Below are 25,242 nucleotides of genomic sequence, written 5' to 3'. Positions count from 1 at the left end.
TCTTGGGGTATATATAGATAAAATCCTAATGCCCTTCGTAGTGTCCCTGCCATCATATGTCAGGGACACTATGGATTTGCTCAAAAGACTAGACGGCATCACCATCGAGGCACAGGCCATTTTAGGGAGCATAGACGTTGAAGCTTTATACTCGTCTATTCCACATGCAGATGGACTCAGAGCAGTAGGCTACTACCTCAGTAGGAGGGGTTGTCAGTACTCTTCACATAATGATTTTGTTTTGAGACTCCTTGAGTACCTGCTCACGCATAATTTCTTTCTTTGTGGTACAAAGCTTTACCACCAGCTCAAGGGCACGGCGATGGGCTGTTCTTGTGCACCGGCCTACGCTAATTTGCTCCTGGGCTGGTGGGAAGCAACCAGTGTTTTTTCTGACAGGATGTCGTCGAGTACCGGGCCTATAGCATTGTGGGCCCGTTATATCGACGACATCTTTGTCATCTGGAACGGTACCAAGACATCTTTTTCAGGCTTTGTGGATGAGTTAAACAGCAACAAAATTGGTCTTAGATTCACACATGAGTCTGATCCGAACACTCTTCCCATACTTGATATTTTTATTTCTAGAAAGGGTACTGATGAACTGTCAACTACTATCTTCAGGAAACCTACTTCTACTAACTCATAGAAACATAGAATGTGTCGGCAGATAAGAACCATTTGGCCCATCTAATATACTGAATACTATGAATAGCCCCTGGTCCTATCTTATATGAAGGATGGCCTTATGCCTATCCCATGCATGCTTAAACTCCTTCACTGTATTTGCAGCTACCACTTCTGCAGGAAGGCCATTCCATGCATCCACTACTCTCTCAGTAAAGTAATACTTCCTGATATTACTTTTAAACCTTTGCCCCTCTAATTTAAAACTTTCTTCCAAGCTATACATGTTAAGGTCCTTTAATCTTTCCTGGTAAGTTTTATCCTGTAATCCATATACCAGTTTAGTAGCTCTTCTCTGAACTCTCTCCAAAGTATCAATATCCTTCTGGAGATATGGTCTCCAGTACTGAGCACAATACTCCAAATGAGGTCTCACTGGTGCTCTGTAGAGCGGCATGAGCACCTCCCTCTTTCTACTGGTAATTCCTCTCCCTATACAAGAAATACTAATAGAAAGAGGGAGGAATTACATTGGAGCAGTAGCCACACTACTCCACTTAAGAGAGGTATTCCATGTGGCCAGTACCTGCGCCTTAGGCGCAACTGCTCCGAGGGACCGGAGTTTAGGAAGAAAGCAAAGGATGTCAGGGCAAGGTTCTTTAATAGGGGGTACCCGGACTATATACTCAAACAAGCCTATCATAGGGCGGCTAATACAGCCCGTTCAGATCTTTTGGTACCCAAAGTAAAAACAGTGGATGACCAAAAAATCCGGCCACTTTTGATGGCTGTGCTGATCGGACGCGGGGGATCCTTAAGAAGCATTGGCCCATTCTTCTGATGGATCCGGATATTAGGGATATAATACACGAATATCCCCAGATAACGTTCAGAAGAGGGAGCAATCTTAAGGACCTCCTCGTACACAGCCATTTTACCCCTGTCCCCCAACAGGGCACCTGGCTTGACCGGAGACCCATGGACTGCTTTAGATGTAGTGGTTGCATAGCTTGTAGCATTGTCCAAACAGGCAAAACTTTCTATAGCTCTAACCTGCAAAGAACATTCCCCATCAGGGACTTCATTAATTGTAGAACCCAGGGTGTGATTTATAAAATCACCTGTGAGTGCAATATGGAGTATGTAGGTAAGACTAGACGCTGCGCAGGCAATTGGGCGAGCACCTGGGTGACATCACCAACAGAAGGGACACGGTTGTGTCCAGACATGTTCACGATTGTCACCAGGGCAACCCTAGATGTCTAAGGGCCATGGGAAAAGAAAATGTTAAGCACTCAATTCGTGGTGGGGATTGGAACCGTGCCTTACTCCAGCGAGAAGTTCGCTGGATCTATACGTTGCGCACGGTCTCACCCATGGGCCTGAATGAGCAGCTTAACTTCAGTTGCTTCATCAAGACTTTTCATATCTGCTTGTATTTCACCTTAACAATTTTTTTGCCTGTTTGTTTGTGGACTGTTTACTTCCCCAGCAACATAAACAACTAAAACTCCTCCCTCCTTCCCCTTCTTTTGTCTAGTTATAGGATTAGTTATTATCCTTCATTCTCTATCTCCCCTATACCTCGCCCTCCAGACAAGTGTTTTTGTTTGGCCAGCATATTCAATCTATCTTCATTTATCTTTTATGCCATTAATGCCTATTAAAATTAAATAGCGTAACTGCACATCAGTGGCTGCGCTTGTTTATAGGAGATTGGACGCAGTGACGGCACCATGCTCACTAGCGCATGCGCGGGCGTGACCCGCACCGTCATGAGAAGTAGGAGTGTCTCCAGCCAAGCCTCATTTTGAGGCCGGCGTTTTAAAAGGTGGCGGTCTCTACCGCTGCCTTAGACTACATCAGTCCATGCGCTAGTTTTTTGGTAGAGGGAGGGGTGGTCAATTATCAGTGGTCCTTTCCCTTCCTTACTGCCAGTTAGTCCATTTTAAGCCATACCAGGTTTGTGGACATATTGCTTTGCTGTCCAGGGGATACGGCCAACATCATTGCCTCCGTGCCCCGTTCAGCTAGATAGCCCAAGCTCCCTTGTGTTTCCCCTGATGAGCTTTACACTCATCTTTCAGCGAAACATGCATGTAGGGACTAGGTAAGAGAGGGCTTACTAGGGCGCATTAATTCCAGGGGTAGGTTCCTGATTGTGCCTGGTCACGGGGTCCGTGATCGGGTCACCTAGGCCAGTGTAGGTCCCTTAGGGCATCATTAGGGCGAGCTAGCCTACTATCCCTAACCCTATGTTTAGCAACTGTTTCCAGCCTCTGTGTACGGACATCATCTAATATCGGTGAGGCGACCGTTGCACCAAGAAGCATTTCATCAGAGCGGTAGGACCACCTGGTTACACAATTTTGGTGCCACCGAGCACCCTTTAGTGTGTTTTGGCCACCCAGTGCTACCATCAACTGTGGGGTGACCTACTGTGCTTCTATATTGTTGTATTATCATGTACATTATCCAATTATTTTGGGGGCAATTTTTTCTAAAAAATTTATTAAAAGTTAAGTTTCAATTTGATCACCTATCTCTTTTTGCTGTACGACTCAGGTGGTCTAGTCCAATTTGGTCATCTAAACTGTTATATATACAGTAAGACTTTAGGAAAATATTTAAATGCCCAATACCCGAATTCAGATCTTTAGCCTTCCAATGCAACAATTGTGGTAAAGTACAGCTTCCTTTCCAAGCCACAAAACTCTGCTAGTACACAACTCAAATCAGAGTAAAACATGATTCAGTACAAAGAACAAACATTAGACTCTGGCAGCCATTGGCTCTCCTGCTGTCCAGAATTTTACCTAAGCAGCTAGTTTTTAATGTGTGTGTTTTTCAAGTGCATACATTTTTGGTTAGTGCAATTCTCCTTCTAATATCAACCATGAAGAACTTCCTTTTTGTTGATAGATCCTCTTTGTTCTATTGTTCAAAAGTAACTGTTAACATTTGTCTCAAGCAACAAGCATGATCATAGTTGAACAATAGAATTGTTGGGGGGCAACACTATACAGAATCTCGAGTATGGTTTTATAACCTTATCATATTAGCATTTTACAGTTGTGTTTTTGTAGGCCCACAACAAATCTCATTCTGATTGGCAACTAGTAATATCTGTGTTGTGTCTGTATCCCGTCTCAAGAATGTCAGAGCTTGAATTAGAGCAATGGACAGTGATAACATTTTTTGTGCTTTGTTGTTCTCACCAATGAATCAGTTTCTTGGGGTTTCATGGGAATTGTTGCGTTTGCGGCACACATATCGTTCCCCATGATGGCTAAAAAGTCGAATTTTATTCTCATCTTACCAAAGAAACTTCTACTAGTTTTTTGGGAGCCTGCCACATGCTGTTTGGTAAACTCAAATATGTTTCTTATGTTTTTATTTAAGTAATCACTGCTGTTTCATAAAGCCCCAGTCTGTTGAGAGTATACCTCATAGTGGTCCTACAGAAAGATACTTCCATCTCTACTGTAGATCTTTGGTGCTCCTTCACAGTTTTTCTTGATGTCTTTGTTGAATCTCTCATTAGTGCCATCCTTGACTGGTCTGTGAGCTTTGGTGGGCGGCCTTCTCTCGTCAGGTTTGGTTTTGGCCCCTTTCACACGAGCGAGTATTCCGCGTAGGTGCAATGCGTGATGCGAACGCATTGTGCCTGCACTGAATCCGGACCCATTCATTTCAATGGGTCTGTGTACATGAGCGTTGTTTTTCACACATCACTTGTGCGTTGCGTGAAAATCGCAGCATGTTCTATATTCTGCGTTTTTCACGCAACGCTGACCCCATAGAAGTGAATGGGGCTGAATGAAAATCGCATCGCATCCCCAAGAAAGTGCGGATGCGATGCCTTTTTCACGGATGGTTGCTAAGAGGTGTTGTTTGTAAACCTTCAGTTTTTATCACGCGCGTGAAAACGCATCAATGCGCATTTCACCCATGCGAAAAAACGGAACCACTGAACACAATCGCAGGCAAAACTGAATGAACTTGCTTGCGAAATCGCACATTTTTAACTGAACGCATCCGGACCTAATCCTTATCGTTTGTCTGCAAGGGGCCTTATGGTTGTGCCACATTTTTTGCATTTTGTTATAATGGATTTAATTGTGCTCCCTGGGATATTCAAAGTTTGGAATATTTTTTTACAACCCAACCCTGATATATACTTCACCTGTTTGAAGAGCTCGTTGGTCTTTATGTCACTTGGTTAGTAGGGTTATAGAAAAGGTGTGTTTATTCTCACATCATGTGACACTTTGAACACAGGGGGGCCTTCTACAACTAAGGGTACTTTCACACTTGCGTTGCTGGATTCCGGGGACGGAACTGCTTGCTGGATCCAGCAATCTGTATGCAGACGGAAACCATTTGTAGACGGATTCGGATGCGGATCCGTCTCACAAATGCATTGCAATACCGGATCCGTCTCTCCGATGTCAACCGGAAAAACGGATCAGGTATTTTTTTTTTACATTTTTAAAGATTTGCGCATCCGTCAATGAGGCAATTTTAATGCCGGATCAGGCACTAATACATTCCAATGGAAAAAAAATGCCAGTTCCAGCATTCCGGAAAGTGTTCGGGATTTTTGGCCGGAGAGAAAAATGCAGCTTGGTGCGGTTTTTTCTCCGTCCAAATACCGTAAAAGGACTAAACTGAAGACATCCTGATGCATCCTGAACGGATTGGTTTCCATTCAGAATGCATTAGGATAAAACTAGAACGGAACTCAATACCGTAAAACTTTGACGCAAGTGTGAAAGTACCCTAATTATGTCACTTCTGAAGTTAATTGATAGAACTAGGTCTTATTTCGGCATTTCATAGCAAAGGGGGTGAATACATATGCATACTTACCAACATTTTAGTTGGTAATATCAGGGCATCTAAGCCTTACCCCTGGGAATGCCCTGTCCCTGCCCAGGAATGCTGTTTATGGGCAGGATATACATTGGCCCCATCCATTTTAGGCCGATGACAGCCCAAATTTGACAGGACTGTCTCTGAAAATCAGTGACAGTCCTGCCAAATTTGGGACAGTTGGCAACGACGCATATGCACTCACAACTTTTCTTTTTTATTCTTTTTTTTAAACAAGGCATTTTTTATTCCACTGTAACAATGTGGATTATTTTGTCAGGTCCATTACATTAAATCAAAATTTTAATAAATTTTAATTCCAAGTTGTAATGCAACGAAATAGTTAATACTTTTGCAAGACACTGTGAAATATGCCTAAATTTCAGGTGCAGATGGCAGCGCAACGGTTAGTTGTGCCGTTATCTGCGACTTTGTCCCACTCACGCCAGGTCTAAAACTGTGGGCGGGGATGGGCTTTAGGCGTAGAAAATGGTCTAATTGTAAGACAGTAAGGAAGCTGGCTTACATTTGGATCTGGCGCTGGATGCGCCAAAGTTATGGTGAGGCCTGCGCCTCTTCATAACTTCGGCGGAACCATTGCCAGCTATGGACATTTACCGTCTAAAACTCCGGTCTTAATAAATGTGCCCCTGTATCTATCTATTTATCTATCTATCTATCATCTATCTATCTAATATCTATATAATTATCTATCTTTCTAATATTGATCTATCTAATATCGATCTATCTAATATCGATCTTTATCTAATATCGATCTATATCTAATATCGATCTATATCTAATATCGATCTATCTATCTATCTAATATCGATATATCTAATATCGATCTATATCTAATATCGATCTATCTAATATCGATCTATCTAATATCGATCTATCTATCTAATATCGATCTATCTAATATCGATCTATCTAATATCGATCTATCTATCCATCCTTATATTGCATCCATACACAAATATGGGTAAAAGTCATTATTCTGGTCATCACACTACAACAAGAACGACAACGAAGTCATTTCATAACATTTATTCTGAATATTTGAAGTTTCCAAGAACAAAGCTGAAAAAGTCTATAATAAAGTAAATGCTGGTCACATATGAATTACAGCACAATGCAATCCACGAGCTAAGAAGCAGATTCTCCTGAAATAAATTTAGCAATGTCTAGAATAATAAGCCATACTCACAATATAGAAAAACCTGTGTCTGAGAAAAATAAGAGCTCCATCTACTGTAGTTCTAATCTGCTTCTTACCATCTGTACAAGAGCTGGTTTTACCAACACAACAGTTGAATAGACATTGACTCAAGAGCAGTTCTAAAAAAACAAGGCAGGATTATTGCTAGCGAACCATGCAGAAAAAACACATAATAATAATAAAATTAAATAAAATATAAAAAACAGAGAACAGGTCTAGTCAGTTCTGATTAGAAAGTTTGACAACTGGGTTTTAATTACTCACAACACAAACATTGTAGACTCTCTATACGCCTATCAACGGATAAATTATGTATCATACACGTCTCCTAACTCTACGGGTAATGCCTGCATACTGTTCAGACTGTAACATTGCTAACACAAGTCGGTTTTGCGAATAATTATTATTATTTTTTATTAACTTCCAATCTATGCTTAATCCGTTCGTTGCTAGTGAAGCCAGAAAGCCCCTCTTGCAGAAAACGGGTTAGTTCACAGCTGTGCTGACCTACACCCCAAAGAATGCATGGAATGAATGAATCCCGCAACAGAGAATCACGTCTCAGATTCATTTTCCTTTTTCTTAAAAATAATTAGTCAGTTTAGTAATTCATCCTTTTAAAAGATGATTGGTCCCCTCTCCTGAAATCTACATAGCAAGAGCAGGGTGCAGACTACAAATCCTTGGTTTTAATCAGCGTCACAAGAGGTTTGTCATCGGGGCTGTAATCTTCATATGTAACTGGAGTTGCATCGTACATGGCAGGGCGTGACTTTTTCCCAAACCTGAAAGTCAAAAGTAACATTAAAAGTTTGCAAGAGAACATTTTGTGATATCTATAAATTATTGCCTGCATTAGCCAAAGCGGCTATCAGAGCAGTCAGACAAAAATGCCATTTGACGCTCTTGGGCCAAAGTACTATGTGTTAAACAGCCCCTCACCCCACATGCCATTTATAACACTGGTGTCTTATTAGCACTCTCAGACACCAGGGCCTGGGTGTGACTTCTCCTATAGCCTCTGGAGTTGGATATAATACATTATATTGAAAGATTTTTTTTCTTTTTCTAATTTTAGCGATGTCTCAATTGGCAAGCTCCCATTGACTTGAACTAGCTGTATCAATTGGTATGCAGTTAGCTCCCCCTAGTGGTAGCTGTAAGCAACCAGTGTTATATAATTATTAAGTCATTAAAACAGATCTCCCTGATTTTATACAGTCACTGCTGTTTCACATAACTTTGCATACATCAATAGTGCAGGTAAATATAACAAACTTTGTAATATATCTAGAATAGAAAAATGTTCTCCAGTTATTGGTCCCATCTTTTCCTAAACTAACATTCTCTTTGAATTCTGTGATTGAAAGAGCAGGATAGGCTGCCTGCTTACTGAAGGATCAGATTATATCATCCCATAGAAGTCTATGGAAAAGGGAGGGGCAGCGAGCTACAGAGAGACAGGCAGGATTTAGCATGTAACAGTAAGTGTCACATTATATCTCACCCCAAGTGCTTTATTCATATCTATACAGTTTGGTGATTCTCTATAATGTCCTATATGGAGCTTCTGAATGATTCTAACCGAGTGAGACACAGGAGCAGACATCATTACAACTAGTCTCCATCAGCCAGCTCATAGACAACTGAGAATTAGAAATGGAGCCTTGAGAGGGAAAATGCTAGAAAATGTCAGATGCAAGTCATACAGTTGATCGACACAGAATTATGGAGTTGTGTAAACTTACTCACTGCCACATTTGGCAATCAGTCGTGCTTGACCTTCTCTCCAAATGCATCACATTTGCAAGCCTTTCAAAGGGACCTTGACCCCGTTCTCTCCCCTCTCCAGTTGCATACCCCTGCCTTTTTCCTGTCCCAGTGTTGCTAGTGTTTGTGCTACTCGGTGCATTACCTCACTAAATGTGTCTGGTTTATCTGTTTACAATTCTTGTGACCTCCATCATTGTGACCTCTAACCTGCACCATTAACCCCTGACCTCCAACTTGCCCAATTTTACTTCACTCTTTAGTTGTGGTAATGTTGTCTATTGTCCCAGCAGAAGTAATTACTTTTCAGAAGTACTACTATGCATAAAGATACCAACCAGTTTTTTTCCCCCTTACTCACCGCGCATGCCGAATTGATGCAATGGCACTACTGAATTCACTGTCAATGCTCCTGCAGTTGTAGAACTCCTCGTAGGCAGGTCGAGCTGATCCTTGGTACTCGATGCGGCTGATTCTACAGATGCCCACAATAAGTATGATCAACATTAGAACGAAGGCCACACACAGGGCCCCTATGATGATGTACAGGGAGTGGCGAGGCATGTTTGTCAGACTCTCAGCCATATGGCCAGCTTTCCACTGTAGGTCTGGTAATAAAAGAACACAGATACATCTTCAGTATATTATGTGAATTGGCATTTTTTTTAAAGTACATCTACTTTGAAAAATAGAAACTGGACTATTCTGAATCCTGATTCTTTACATCGGAATAGGGTTGTTTCTGCAGCACGTGTTTTTTTTTGTTTTGTTTTTTTTTACAACCCCATTCGTGTGTATGGAACAGAAATTTTGACAACAAACTGCATCAAATCTTAACTTTTGTTCACATCACATTAAGGCCTCATGCACACGGCCGTTGTTTGGGTCCGCATCCGAGCCGCAATTTTGGCAACTCGGATGCGGACCTATTCACTTCAATGGGGCCGCAAAAGATGCGTACAGCACTCCGTGTGCTGTCTGCATCCGTTGCTCCGTTCCGTGGTCCACAAAAAAATATAAAATGTCCTATTCTTGTCCGCACTTTGCGGACAAGAATAGGCAGTTATATTAAAGGCTGTCCGTGCCGTTACCAAAAATTGCGGAACGCACACGGACGCCATCCGTGTTTTGCGGATCTGCGGTTTGTGGACCGCAAAACACACAACGGTCGTGTGAATGAGGCCTAAAGGGAATCTGTCACCACTTTTATATTATTCTGAGGGCAGAGGAAGCTGTTGACAGATACCCTGAGCAAGACACTGGATACTTGCTTGAATTGACCAAGTCGTTTTGCTAAAATCTGTATTGGACAGTTCCAGCACGTGCCGAGCGCAGGAGCCTGCTCATATTCGTGAGTTCCCAGCAATCTTTACTGCCTGCCACTGGTTGACAGCTCTATTCCTATAGCAGTCAGCGGTGGGGACAGCCGGGAGCTCATGAATATGAGGACTCTACTGTGTGCTGTGTATTGAACGTCTCCAGCACTTGGCTAGCACTGAAGCTGTTCAATACAGATTTCAGCAAAATGTATGGGTCAATACAAGTAAGTGCTCATGGTATCTGTTAGATTGGCTGACATACAACTGGTGAAAGATTCCTTATGTTTCCTATTCTCTGTGTTGCAAGTATAGGCATACACTTAGGCTACTTTCACATTAGCGTTAGCAGGGTCGAACAGGCTGTTCCGGCAGAGGAACAGCCTGCCGTATCCGTACTAACGCTAGTCGATGTGTGCGCTCGAAGTCTTCTCTGGCCCCATTCACTATAATGGGGACGGGACGGAGGTCTGGCTGAGGCACTGCAAACATGCGGAGAGGTGGCCGGACAAAAACTGCAGCACGCTAATGTAAAAGTAGCCTTAGAAATACATCCATACAGCCTTTGTAAAAAAAAAAAAAAAACATATACCACTCAATATATGGTGTGCACTAAATACTATTTCCAGCTTTAGGCACTTTTTTTTTAATTTTAAAGCCCAGCCTGATGTACCTGTTGAAAAAAAGCATCTCATCTTGGCCCTGATCTTGTAAAGTTCTGAATGGACGGGATCACGTGAGCTGTTGCGGCCAATAGTTGACCTCATGATGTGTCCCCAAGCACCACGTCACTGCAGGGTATGCCACTAGTGGATACGTCACAGCTGAGGCCAGTCATTGGCTGCAGCAGCGCAATTCACTCCATCTGTCCAGAGGTTTACAGGCTGTAGAAGAGAGTCAGGGAGCTGGAATGGAACGGTGGGGAGCAGGTGAGCATGAGTTTTTTAACGGGCACCGTGTGCTGGGCTTCAAATGTATGAACCTTCCCAAGGTTGGAAAACCACTTTAATCATGGTTTATGTGTCCATTGTTTGTAGTCTGTATCAAACTTGTGACCAATTACTAATTGAAAACTCAGTCTGTAAAATGAGACGCTCAATAATTCATACTCACGGATCTCACAGCTGGCTCCAACCCAGCCATGAGGACAGTGACAGATGTAGCCATTGGGTTGGTCTACACAGGTACCAGCGTGGTGGCATGGGTTACTGGCACACTCATTTATATCTACCTCACACTCCGCCCCTGAAAATATGGAACACATACACAGTATATTACATTTAGGACACATGTAGAACATGGTTTACATCTGTAAGTGCAAAAATGCATCAATAATTTATAATCAATAAACTAATACAGTATATAAATTCCTATACCTACAAGTCCATTTCTGTGTTAACGTACCCATAAATCCAGATGCACAAACACAGGTAGTATTCAACCCTTCACTGTCGCAAGTTCCTCCATTCTGGCAGCTGACATTCACACACTGGTCTTTATACAGCTCACAGTGACGACCTGCAAGACAAATGATGTATCACATGTATGTATACAACTACCAAGAATTAATAATTGATTATATGGTAAATGTAGTGTAGTGATTTTTGTGGGGTTTCTGGGTTTATTCTTGCAGTTTCCCTGTTAAAATTTTCTGCAGAAAGTGTGAAAAGGCTACAGATACTCACATTTGTAGCTTGTATAGATGTGGTCATTGGAAGATCTGCTGTACAATATAGTGCACTGCCTCTCTATGCTACACAGACTTGTTTAGACTCCTACTCAGGCAGAAGGAAGCATGTTGGCTCAGAAAGAAAGTATAGAAAGCATTTCTGTAATGTCTTAGGAGGACTATTACATATTGGGAGACATGGATAGATGCAAGCTATAACTGCGCAGTTAACAGAAAGGATCACAAAAAAAAAAAGGAGAGGGGGAGGGGTTTGCCTTTATGTAAAGTCCTGTCTAAAGCCCACAGTCCGAGAAGATATAAGTGAGGGACATGAACATGTGGAGTCACTGTGGGTAGAAATACATGGAGGCAAAAACAATAATAAATTATAAATAGTAGTTTATTATAAACCACCTAATATACCAGAGTCCACAGAAAATCTACTACTAAACGAGATAGACAAGGCAGCAAATCATAATGAGGTCGTTATTATGGGGGACTTCAACTACCCAGATATAGACTGGGAAACTGAAACCTGTATATCTCATAAAGATCTGATGAAGAACAGCGTCTGTTCGAAACATGTTGGAGTAAAGATACCTGGCACCTATGGTCATTGATGACCGTGGTAGTGACGTCACTCATTTCTCTTAGTGAGCGCTAAAAAAGTTTTAGTCTAAACCTCTACTGATTGCAGCATCGCGTCACCGGCCGGGACGCGAAGCTACACACTGACTTGCACGCTGACCTGCACGCCGACTCATACGAAACCTGAACCACCTCATTTCCCGGACTCCTGCATCGAGGATTCGGTGAGCAACAATCACTCAATCGGCAATCTCCGATTTTCAGAAAGCCGCACCAGCGCACCAAATACAGAAGCACAAGCAGGAGGATCAACATACAGACAGGAGTTCATACTACAGGTATCCTGGCAAAGCCAGATAAAGACTTGTATAACAGTGTATACTCATGTGCTGAATTTTAATAATCTGTGATATCCCTGCATTAATTTCAATATACTTAAAGTCCCAGAGCGCAGTATCGTTATATTTATTGCAGTGCCTCATAAAGGAAACAGGTTCTATGAAATAACTATAGACAATTAACTTTCCCAACTGGTTCAGGACCCGACTAGAGGGTTGGCCATAGACCTGACAGAACAACAGATGTGCAGGTTGGGGGACACCTGGGAAATAGTGACCATAAAGTAATACATTTCCAATTGTCATTCAAATACTGAATTTCCGAAAAGCAAAATTTGACCAGCTTAGAGAGGCTATTAGTCTAACTGGGGAAAATGTCCTAAAAAATAAAAATGTAGCTACAAAATGGGATATTTTTGAAAGCATCCTAATCTTTCATTGTGAGAGATACATACGGGAATAAATTGGTCAGGAACAAAAAAAAGTGTATAAATAGAACCTCACAGCTTAAGTCATCTGGTTTCTAATTATGTCTTTGGCTAATTTGTCCAATGGGTAAGATCGCAGGAAAACAACTTTTATTCACTATGGCATACACCCCAGTATTGTAAGAGAATGAAGTAATGTAATAGACAGATCCTTATTTCTATCTCTATACTGACAGGGAGTGTTCCACAGGATTGGCGCTTAGCAAATGTGGTGCAAGTATTCAAAAAGGGGTCAAAAACAGAGCCTGGAAACTAAAAGCCGGTAAGTTTAACATCTGTTGTGAGTAAACTGTTTTCTAAGAGATGTTATCTTGGAGTAGCTCAATGAAAATAAGCGTATAACGCCATATCAGCATGGCTTCATGAGGGTTCAGTCCTGTCAAACTAATTTAATCAGTTTCTGTGAGAAGGTAAGTTCTAGGTTTGACTGGAGTGAATCAATGGATGTCATATACACTGACGAGCAAAAGGGTAACAATGTTTTGAACTTTTGACTTTCAGGCTCAATATCTCACCATCCACTACAGCTTAGAACATGAGACTGCTATAATTTTATAGACAATCATCTTGGATATCTCATACATAAATTGGACTTTCAACTATTTAGCATTAAATGAGTTATGCAGATACTTGTCATATAGCTGCATTGTTACTGTTTTGCTACTGGTGGTTGAACAATCTTTTTCTTCTTGTATACTACAAATTAAAACCTGTTCTCACATTCCCTAATAGCTGAGTGTGTTAAGGTCACTGGTTCGAATCCAGGAGCAGCGATGAAGATGATTTCCCAAGAAAAGAGAAACAACTGCATCCAGCTCATCGATAGCGGTATCTCAGCCAAGAAAATTGCCAAACTGCATCATGTGAGTGCCATGACAGTTGGAAGAATACGAAATGAAGTCCGTCCATCCATCCATTCCCAAGCCAAGAGGTGGACATCCAGGCAAAATATTGGAATCAACAAGTCGGCTCATCTTAGGTCTATCAGTTCTGGCACAACAAACATGGCAGTGGAGGTGGCTCATATGCTTCATCATAGTGATATCACAAACATCCATGCTAGCATCGTGCAACACACGTTACACAAGTCTGGAATGGTGGCATGAAAAAAGGTGAAGAAGCCTCGACTTCAATATCATTATAAGAAGCATCGGCTCAAGTTTGCAAAAAAGTACAAAATCAGTGGACATTAGAAGACTGGAAACTGGTGATTTGGAATGATGAGAGGAAAGTCAATAGACTGGGCTCTGATGGGTGCAAATGGGTCTGGAAGAAACAAGGGAAAAAGGGGCTAACGGTTCGAGAAATTGAGGGAACTGTCAAGTTTGGTGGAGGAAGCCTCATGATACTTGCAAGTTCAATTTATGTATGAGATAACCAAGATGATTGTCTATAACATGATGGTATTCTCACGTTCGAAGCTGCAGTGGATAGTGAGATATGGCGCCTGAAATCTAGAGTTCAAAACATTGTTACCCTTTTGCAAGTCACTGTATCTTCTCCAAAGATTTGATACTGTGTCACATAAAAGGTTAGTACATAAAAAGAGAACGCTTGGACTGTGAGAAAATGTGTGTATGAAGATAGGTAAGTGGCTCAGTGATAGAAAGCAGTGGGTGGGTATTAATGGTACAAACTCAGATTGGGCTACCGTCACTTAATGGACTGTAGAAACCAGTGTCAGGCAGCTGCTGCCAAGGCCAATAAGATAATGGGTTGCATGAAAAGGGGCATAGATGAGAACATAGTCCTACTACTAGAGATGTCGCGAACATAAAATTTTCCGTTCGCGAACGGCGAACTTACGCAAATGTTCGCGAACGGGCAAACCGGGCTAACCGCCATAGACTTTGTGGCGAAACCGACCTCGCCACTGGGTTTTGGAGAGGACTGGCTGCTGGCCTCTTGCCCCTGGATTATGGGCCATATACTAACTTTTGAACCCCTGGTCTGATTCATGCCATTGTTTAATATGTTGTTCCCCTGAATGGATTGATTGCGAATATGTAATTTTTATGTGAATGTGATGTATGGTTTTAGAGTTATGAAAGTTGGGTAGAAAGTATGTTTAACTGTATGTATAATTGAGTCTCCTCTCAGGATAAGGGGAGGGAATATGCTGGGTGTGTTTCTATTGTGCCATTGTCCCATTGTGTGTTTAAAGGGTGATGTCTGTTCTGTTGTCTGCACATGTGTATTGGCGATCTCCCTTTGTCCTCAGAGATAATTGGATTGCTCTTCAGGTTGTCTGGACAGAGAGGAGGAAACCATGATGCATTGTGGGGATATGTTGTCCTATGTCCCAGTCTTCATTCTGGTCCTCTGGGGGCGTGAACGATTGGTTGCTGTAGTTACATTGTATGTGTTGTTAATTACTGATTGGTTGTATTTCAAACCCCTGTGGGCAGTACTATGTGTCACGGCCATGGCTATGACCGTGACTCCTGAACCGCATGCGGTTGTCAGCGGTTTTCATTGGTGTTCAATCACAGGTGAGGGCTGTGGTATTGGCCTCACCTGTGGTTGCCGCTGGCAACAGTATGTATGTGGCAGCGTAGCAGGCTGAGCTGTGCCATGCAGCTCGCTACGCTGCGCATGCGGTTTTGTGTGTGTTGTGTGGATGTGTGCACTGTGTTTTATGTTATTGTGTGCACGTCCCCTTTAAGTGGTGTTTTCCCTTCCCTGGTGTTGGAAGGGTTAATCCCCTTCCTAGTGTGTGTGATCACTGGGTGTGTCCGACTGTGGGGTGTGGCTTCTTGGCCTATAAAGCCTCATTGCTTTTGTAGGCCTGCAGGTTGCTTCAGCCATGCTTAGCTGAGAGCAGCCTCATGTATTTCTTACCTGCCAGTAAGAGCCACCCCTGTGGTCATAAACCTTAATGTCATAACCATATTGTGCTTAAGTTATTTCCAGTTATGTGTGATGTCTGTGTGATGTTTTATATGTCTCCCTTTGTGCAGCTATGGATCTGGGTCCCTGTGTGGGGATGCGTTTATGATCTGCACCCTGCTAACACAGGGATCCAGTCAGCAAGGCTGTGGCAGGTAGGTGGAACTCTAGTTCACCTGCCATATCCATAGAGCTGTTTATGTCTCCCCTTTTCCTGCAGCTTGGCCGTTGAGACTCCTGCTCCTCCGTGTCTAGGAGGAGTGGGCTTGTCTTACTCAGCTCCTAGGTGAGGGTCATCTTGAGGGCTAGCAGGGACTTTTAGGTTCCGGAACATGAGCCCTCCTACCATCAAGGTTGGCTCATGTAGCTAGGAGCCAGGGTCAGGTTAGGGATGCGTTTAGGAGGTGACCTGCTCCCTAATCCTGTCTTCATGGCCAAGCAGCCGTAACATCACCGGGCTCCACACGGCTGAGGATTTCCCCCATCCTCAGCCGTGACAGTATGACCACAGTCGCTTCTTACGTGGCGCTCCCTCGAAAGAGGGTAAAGCATGCACTGCTGTCTACGGATGGGGTGCATGCGCGTTCTCCGGAGGGAGAGCGTTATGGGGCTCACCATTTACGGCGCGGTGAGTGGCATTCCCCGCCATTCCCAGCTCACCGTTGTCCGTGTTGGTGTCCCCTTTTTGTTTGTCTTTCCCCTCCCCCCCTCCCATTGTTTCTTATGCCTCACCAACTTTCCCCTTTTGTTGTTGGGAGGGGCTTTGAGGGGTGGGAGTATGCATCCCTCGAAAGAGGGGGAAGCATGTACCGCCCTCTGCGGAAGGGTTACATGCGCGCTCTTCGGAGGGAGAGCGTTCTGGGGGTTTCGCCTCTGACGGCGCGGTGAGTGGCGTTTCCCCGCCTTCCCTTCACCGTTGCCTCGTTTGGCGTCCCCCTGATTTTATAGCACTAGGGTGTTTGTTTGGTGTGCGAGTTGCTCACCTTCGAAAGAGGGTGCAGCATGCAGTGCCATATCCTTGTGGCCTGCATGCGCGTTCTCCGGAGGGAGAGCGTTCCTGGGGGTTCTCCGTTAACGGCACGGTTGGTGGCTTATTCCCCGCCACCTTACCTTCCGTGTCCGTGTTGGGGATCCCTCGTCCCTCTCCATGTTCCCATCTCTGGTCGTCTGCTGGCAGCACTCCGTAAGTGGTCTGGCTGCGTGCTGGTTAGGAGTGTCTGCTGGCAGCGACTGGAGTGGGGACGTGAGTGGAGAGTCCCCTCGTCCATCTCTCAGTGGTTCTTTTCTCTTTGTTGCTGGTGCGGGCTGCAGTCCTCGTCGGACTGGCTAGTGTGAGCCGGGAGAGGATGCAGCTGACAGTGACCCCTTTTTAGAACCGGCACTGAGAGTGGACGTCCCCTTCTCCTATCCCCTTGTCTGAGTCCCTCACGTGTCTTTTTTTGGTGGGGGGGCTTTGAGGGGTGGGAGTGTCACGGCCATGGCTATGACCGTGACTCCTGAACCGCATGCGGTTGTCAGCGGTTTTCATTGGTGTTCAATCACAGGTGAGGGCTGTGGTATTGGCCTCACCTGTGGTTGCCGCTGGCAACAGTATGTATGTGGCAGCGTAGCAGGCTGAGCTGTGCCATGCAGCTCGCTACGCTGCGCATGCGGTTTTGTGTGTGTTGTGTGGATGTGTGCACTGTGTTTTATGTTATTGTGTGCACGTCCCCTTTAAGTGCTGTTTTCCCTTCCCTGGTGTTGGAAGGGTTAATCCCCTTCCTAGTGTGTGTGATCACTGGGTGTGTCCGACTGTGGGGTGTGGCTTCTTGGCCTATAAAGCCTCATTGCTTTTGTAGGCCTGCAGGTTGCTTCAGCCATGCTTAGCTGAGAGCAGCCTCATGTATTTCTTACCTGCCAGTAAGAGCCACCCCTGTGGTCATAAACCTTAATGTCATAACCATATTGTGCTTAAGTTATTTCCAGTTATGTGTGATGTCTGTGTGATGTTTTATATGTCTCCCTTTGTGCAGCTATGGATCTGGGTCCCTGTGTGGGGATGCGTTTATGATCTGCACCCTGCTAACACAGGGATCCAGTCAGCAAGGCTGTGGCAGGTAGGTGGAACTCTAGTTCACCTGCCATATCCATAGAGCTGTTTATGTCTCCCCTTTTCCTGCAGCTTGGCCGTTGAGACTCCTGCTCCTCCGTGTCTAGGAGGAGTGGGCTTGTCTTACTCAGCTCCTAGGTGAGGGTCATCTTGAGGGCTAGCAGGGACTTTTAGGTTCCGGAACATGAGCCCTCCTACCATCAAGGTTGGCTCATGTAGCTAGGAGCCAGGGTCAGGTTAGGGATGCGTTTAGGAGGTGACCTGCTCCCTAATCCTGTCTTCATGGCCAAGCAGCCGTAACATCACCGGGCTCCACACGGCTGAGGATTTCCCCCATCCTCAGCCGTGACACTATGTTTGTGGTTTATGAATAAAAGAGGCTGTACGTGAAGTACAGTCAGACCACTGCTTGACCCTCAACACGGAGCCTTGTCTCGTTATTGGGGGGATTCGCTGTATGCTGTTAGAGGACCGATTGCCAGATGTGTAAGCTGATCCCTGTTCGTCTGCTAGCAGCTATTCGTGAGGTTCCAGTTTGGAGTGCTACTTTGTATCCAGTTCGGGGGTTGGTGTATCCTGCAAGTAGCTGTGCCTGTCTCAGAAAGGGGCTTATCGCTTCAACGGATTTTAACCCCTTGTCTGCTGAAACGGTCCGTTACATTGGTGGCAAGCAGCGGGATCGTTCCTACATCCAGAAGGACAGCTACAGGAGACACCATTTCTGTGGATTCTACAATTTAAGGACAACGCATGTCTCAGTACAGCGACCCTAAAAGCACCAGGATGGAACCAGCAGTGTTATACGAGGAGGAGGACCTGGATGGCCGGGATGCATTAAGGAAAGGCATCTGGTACCAGGCCCTGGATAATCTACAATACCAGCGGGGTGAGAGTCTCCCCAGTGAAGAGCAGCGGTTGCAGAAGCAAGTGGCCCTGCGGATGCCCTTCCTGGGAGAGCAGCCTCTGGAGGAATGGGTGAAGGAACTAGAGCACCGGGTATGGCAGGAGCTATGGCTGGAGGATGCCTACCAGGCGCTTTGGTGGTATATGGCACAGTATATACCCTGGACAGCCGAACATGACAAGCCAGAGGGAGAGGAGTTTTATGGTCCTGGCTTGTTATGGGAGTCCTTTGCAGAGCCTGACTTCGGGAGCCCTGCACAGTCCAGACTTCAGGACATTTTTTATGAGAGGGAGGCTAGGTATGAGTGGGATGACCCCCATGAAGTAGAGCAAGACCTGGCTCACCTAGCAACCCTGGAGTGGGAACTGGAGCAGGACTACCGAGATCTCTTCCACTCCATTGAGAAGGCTCAGCAGGACGGTAAGGTGACAGACCCAGATCCAGACCCATTCAGCTGGGCAGATATTGTAGAATGTTACTGGGAAGGACCCCAGGTGGCCGGTAGAGATGGGACCGAGGTCTCTCCACCGGTCCTGCAGGGAATTGGGAGCCCAGTCTCCATTCCCCAGCGGCAGTGTGAAATGCAGGGAGAGGAGAGCAGCATCCTCCCTCTCCAGCGGCAGGCTGAGTTACAGGGGGCAGAGGTAGTTGTTCCTGCCCCCCAGCAGCAGCATGATTTTTTGGGAATAGAGAGCCCAGTCTCCTTTCCCCAGCAGCAGGACCATGTATTGGGAGCAGAGACAGTCGGTCCTGTCCCCCAGCAGCAGCATGATTTTTTGGGAATAGAGAGCTCAGTCTCCTTTCCCCAGCAGCAGGACACTGTATTGGGAGCGGAGACGGTCGGTCGCCCTCCCAAGCGGCTGGAAGTATGTATGGGAGAGGAGCTTGTTACCCCCTCTCCCCAGCGGCAGCTTAACGCACCAGGGGGAGACAGTAAGCCCCACAACAGTGCAGATGGGACCGTGGTCTCTGCACTTACAGCACAGGGGGTAGAGACAGTCGGTCTCCCCCTCCAACAACCAGGCTCCAACCAGGCTTCTTCCGTGGAAGCGCTGGCACCAGGGCAGAGTACCGCTGATACCTGCCCACAAAGCAACCTCCACTCCAAGCCAGGGAGCAACACAGAGACCGAGAGTACGAGCTTCCAACACAACCTTGGTGGACTCACTGGACAGAGACAGGCTACTAAAGTCAACAGGTCCAGTATTTGGTTGTGGGTGGGCTGCCAGACTAACTCAGGTACCGACCGGCGTGAGGTCAGGTATCTGGTTAGTCTTCCCTGGGGGGGGGGAGATGTGTGGCGAAACCGACCTCGCCACTGGGTTTTGGAGAGGACTGGCTGCTGGCCTCTTGCCCCTGGATTATGGGCCATATACTAACTTTTGAACCCCTGGTCTGATTCATGCCATTTTTTAATATGTTGTTCCCCTGAATGGATTGATTGCGAATATGTAATTTTTATGTGAATGTGATGTATGGTTTTAGAGTTATGAAAGTTGGGTAGAAAGTATGTTTAACTGTATGTATAATTGAGTCTCCTCTCAGGATAAGGGGAGGGAATATGCTGGGTGTGTTTCTATTGTGCCATTGTCCCATTGTGTGTTTAAAGGGTGATGTCTGTTCTGTTGTCTGCACATGTGTATTGGCGATCTCCCTTTGTCCTCAGAGATAATTGGATTGCTCTTCAGGTTGTCTGGACAGAGAGGAGGAAACCATGATGCATTGTGGGGATATGTTGTCCTATGTCCCAGTCTTCATTCTGGTCCTCTGGGGGCGTGAACGATTGGTTGCTGTAGTTACATTGTATGTGTTGTTAATTACTGATTGGTTGTATTTCAAACCCCTGTGGGCAGTACTATGTTTGTGGTTTATGAATAAAAGAGGCTGTACGTGAAGTACAGTCAGACCACTGCTTGACCCTCAACACGGAGCCTTGTCTCGTTATTGGGGGGATTCGCTGTATGCTGTTAGAGGACCGATTGCCAGACGTGTAAGCTGATCCCTGTTCGTCTGCTAGCAGCTATTCGTGAGGTTCCAGTTTGGAGTGCTACTTTGTATCCAGTTCGGGAGTTGGTGTTCTGCAGTAGCTGTGCCTGTCTCTCAGAAAGGGGCACATCGCCTAAACGGATTTTAACCCCTTGTCTGCTGAAACGGTCCGTTACAGACTTCAATAGACAGGCGAATTTTAAAACCCACAGGGACTCTTTCTGGCCACAATAGTGATGGAAAAGTTGTTTCAAGGGGACTAACACCTGGACTGTGGCATGCCGCAGGGGGATCCATGGCAAAACTCCCATGGAAAATTACGTAGTTGACGCAGAGTGTGGTAAGTTGAATTAGCAATGCGATTAATATAACCTGTATTAATCGCATTGCGAATTCAACTTAGAGCTAAGTTCCTAATGGTTGTATTGCTAGAATTGACGAATATAACGAATATAGCACTATATTCTCAATCTTCGTTATATTCTAGCAATACAACCATTAGGAACCCAGCTCTAAGTTGAATTCGCAATGCGATTAATATAACCTGTATTAATCGCACTGTGATTACAACTTAGTCAAATTTGTGACACTGCAGCTTCAGAATGAATCTAAGATGGATGCTGTCCTTGCTTTTTGATAGGAGGTGGAAGGGTCTGGGAGGGAGGGTATGCTGATTGGCTGGAATGTGTCTGCTGACTGTGAGGTACAGGGTCAAAGTTTGCTCAATGATGATGTATAGGGGGCGGACCGAATATTGCATATGTTCGCCCGCCGCGGCGAACGCGAACAAGCTATGTTCGCTGGGAACTGTTCGCCGGCGAATAGTTCGGGACATCTCTACCTACCACTTTACAAATCACCAGTCAGACCACACATGGAGTACTGTGTACAGTTCTGGGCTGCTGTGAACAAGGCAGACATAGCAGAGCTGGAATGGGGGGACTACAGTACTCTGAAAGATTATCAAAATGATGGTTAAATAGTTTAGAAAAAAGACAACTAAGGGGAGATCTAATTACTATGTATAAATATATCAGGGGTCAGTACAGAGATCTCTCCCATCATCTATTTATCCCCAGGACTGTGACTGTGACGAGGGGACATCCTCTGCGTCTGGAGGAAAGAAGGTTTGTACACAAACATAGAAAAGGATTCCTTACGGTAAGAGCAGTGAGACTATGGAACTCTCTGCCTGAGGAGGTGGTGATGGTGAGTACAATAAAGGAATTCAAGAGGGGCCTGGATGTATTTATTAATCAAGGGAGTTATTCTGATTGCCTGATTGGAGTCGGGAAGTCCTTTTTTCCCCCTAAAATTAGGAAATTTGGTTTCTACCTCATGTTTTTTTTGCCTTCCTCTGGATAAACTTTGCAGAATGTTAGGCTGAACAAGATGGATGGATGTCTTTTTTCAGCCTTACAAGCTATGTAAACGACTTAGTAGATGCAGTGTATACAATGTTTTAAACAACAGTATATAATGTTGTAGAAATGTATGGGTATATAACAAGAAAACAAGAGAAGAGATTGTGAGGGAGCTAGACATCTTGAGGTGATGGCCCATGTATATGTTACACCCAAAGTTCATTCCATATTCTATAGAATCCCCCAAGAACATTTTTAAGCAACCTTTTTTATTCCAAAGTACCAAAATTAAGGAGGCAATTACTACGATTCTGCTGATGTGACTGACCAGTTGTATGGGTAGAACTGTATATTTATCTGTACCTTTATACATGGTCTGTAGCATTTTCAGAACATAAAGTAAATAAGTCAAAGCAGTGGAGGTTAAGGAACTGTGGAATAGGTTGATGTTTTTTTAGACATACAACATGAACATGTAAAATGTGATCACAAATCTGCTAAGTAGCTTAATGCTGGTGTTGGATTTTCTTAGTCGCATACTTACTAATACATACCATGTAGCATGAGCCATATTCCTTAAAGGGGTTGTCCACCTAATAAATATTAATTTACTTTTTCAATTGGAATAATTAAAAAATTCTCCTGTGTGTAGGTATTGCTGTTACATATTTATTTTGTCACCCCCTAATGTTTTTTTGTTTACCTCTCAGAATGTCTATGTCATGTGTCCAGTGCTGGTGGTCACACATGCTCGGTAGCTCAGTCCCACATGCATGGTGGAGTGACTGCTGCTATTTTCTCAACATCACTGGATACAAAGGGAGAACGTAATGCCCTACACCAGAAAAACTTGCAAACTTTGTTTTTGGTCCTGTTTGGTGAAAAAAAAAGGCATATTTCCCCTATTTTACATTGCATAAGCCAATAGTCTGGGCCTACAAATTTAACAGTATTTGCACCAGAAAGCTGGCGTAATTTAAAGTAGAATTCTATGCCAGCTCTTTGTGGGCATACATTTCTCTTTCTGGCACACAAACCCAAGATGTGCCATAAGAGGCATGCGCATCTTATGCCAAAGCATTTTATTTATTTTTTTAAAACTGGTGTAAGAAACACCCGATTTATTGAATTCCCCCCATTATGTGGATGTTCTGAAAATGAATGAAAAGAACAACAAAACAAGTATGTAAAAGCAATATCTAGACACGGGTACCATTTTTAAAGGATTCCAATAAAAAATTTGATCTGTTTGCATGATCCCAGTAAATGAATATTTAATTGTCGGACAACTTCTTTAATATGGCGCACACCAATTGTGGAATAGAGCAAGCAAGTGTGCCACACAGATAGTGGTTATGGTTCTAGTTTTAAATCAGAAAGTGTGGCCAGAGAAAAGTTCTTGGGTAACACCAATTTAGGACCTGGGCTAATCAAAGGCAGCAGTGCAGGGAATGCACAGGTATATTAGAAATGTAAGGCTTTGACATTTAGCTGATTTAAAATCTTATGTGAAACCAATGAAAGATCTTTCTGTGGATGAGGGGAAATTTTAAGCAGTTTTTTTTTTGTCTGCATTGACATAAATTACGGCAAATTTATCAAACGTCACACACTGATACATTTGACACATCTTTAAAAATAATACTTTGGTTTTCTTCAGCCCTACTGGAGTAAGAATGTGCCTTTTCGCACCTAATTACCAAAACTTACCACACCCACTTCTCCACCCACGTTTCAAAAATGTCAGGAGTGTGTGTAAATTTGCAACTTTTTTTTTACAGCAGAAAACTGGCACAAATTAAATGATAAATCCCCCCTTCACACACTGTAGCAAACCTCAAGGACCTGTTTTGTCATAGAAGTTATCCAGGAGGACCTCCCTAACCGTCATCGGAACGGCTCAAACTCAGTCCAATTTGGAATTTTATATTAAACATAAATGGAGAAGAAAACGTTATGTAAATGAAAATAGGTACAAGGTAAGTAAAGCAAATTACATACATATTTGCTCAACTATGCAAGTTTAATGCAAAAGTGGAATTTTTTTTGCTTTCTGGACTTTTATGCTGTGGCCTTACTTAACATTTTTAGGCTCTGGAAGTTAGTATTTTTCTGCATGGGTAAGTCATGACCAATTCTGCACAAGTACAGCTGTAATACAGAGTCATGATGGAAAAATAAATGGCTGCGGCCGAAACCACATTACCAATTCACTGGTGTTGACATACTTGAAATAATTGCCCGAATAGTTTGTAAACTGAGATTTAAGTTTCTACGGCAAATAAATGGAGGAAAATGAAGTGTGCCAGCATATAAATGTCTCCTCCATCCTTCCTCTGTTGCTTTTCCTTGTGCAGCCTAGATATGTCTCCTGGCTCCCAGCCGGTTTCTTTGTCTCCTTTATATCTTTGCATTAATCTACATAATGAAACGACTACAAATAAACATCAAACAGATATATCAAAGCTCTCATCCCTGTTCAAACGTCTGGCGGCAGAAACCACCTTAAGAAAATATGTCAATGCTGCGAAATAAACGTGCAGGTTTCAGACCTCTGGTTTTCTAGATGTTTACTTGAAGTCCAGAGATATCCAATTAATAAATCCACCAGCAAAAACTGCAGGGATCTGCTAATTATGCATTAATATGGAAGACAGAAAAAAACTGTATAAAGGAACAAGAGATTGAGGCGTTTCTGTACAGAATAGGATTGTCTTGACCTGGCATTGAGAAGAGTCACAGGAAAGCACTGGTGAGAGTCTATGAGCAGGTACCCCAATAATTACTGTGGGGGCCAATGCAGTCTATCGAGCATTCTGCCCTTCTGGCTCCAGGATTCTAATGTCCAGTGAATAACCTACAACAACCTCGCTATTTCTATGAAAAATCTAGAAAAAAAAAGCCCATGGATCCAACACAATTACTACAAACACCCAAAAAGGCCAATGGGACTACACCATATAAAAATATTACAATCTTTATTAATCAAAAGAATAATAAATGAATCAGAAGGCAGAAAAAGACATGATGAAAAATAAATACAGCGAACATAGCAAGGGGCACAATAGGAGATACAGTGATCTGTGTCAAAATATACTTATATAGTATGAGTGGTGC

General features: G+C 43.9%; 1 protein-coding gene across 1 annotated transcript in view; it reads right to left on the bottom strand.

Annotated features, from left to right (window-relative positions):
- Positions 1-6,579: 6,579 nt before the first annotated feature.
- DNER (delta/notch like EGF repeat containing) overlaps positions 6,580-25,242 on the bottom strand; it is a 289,215-nt gene continuing 270,552 nt past the window's right edge. Inside the window, exons 11-14 of the mRNA XM_040431006.1 lie at positions 11,215-11,328; positions 10,924-11,055; positions 8,856-9,102; positions 6,580-7,509 (exon numbers count right to left, since the gene is read on the bottom strand). Coding sequence (XP_040286940.1) covers positions 7,398-7,509; positions 8,856-9,102; positions 10,924-11,055; positions 11,215-11,328 — 605 coding nt within the window. The 3' untranslated portion in view covers positions 6,580-7,397. The remainder of the gene's footprint in view (positions 7,510-8,855; positions 9,103-10,923; positions 11,056-11,214; positions 11,329-25,242) is intronic.

Source organism: Bufo bufo, chromosome 4 (assembly GCF_905171765.1).
Source record: "Bufo bufo chromosome 4, aBufBuf1.1, whole genome shotgun sequence".
Classification (NCBI taxonomy): Eukaryota; Metazoa; Chordata; class Amphibia; order Anura; family Bufonidae; genus Bufo; species Bufo bufo.
This window is presented reverse-complemented; position numbering and strand designations above follow the sequence as displayed.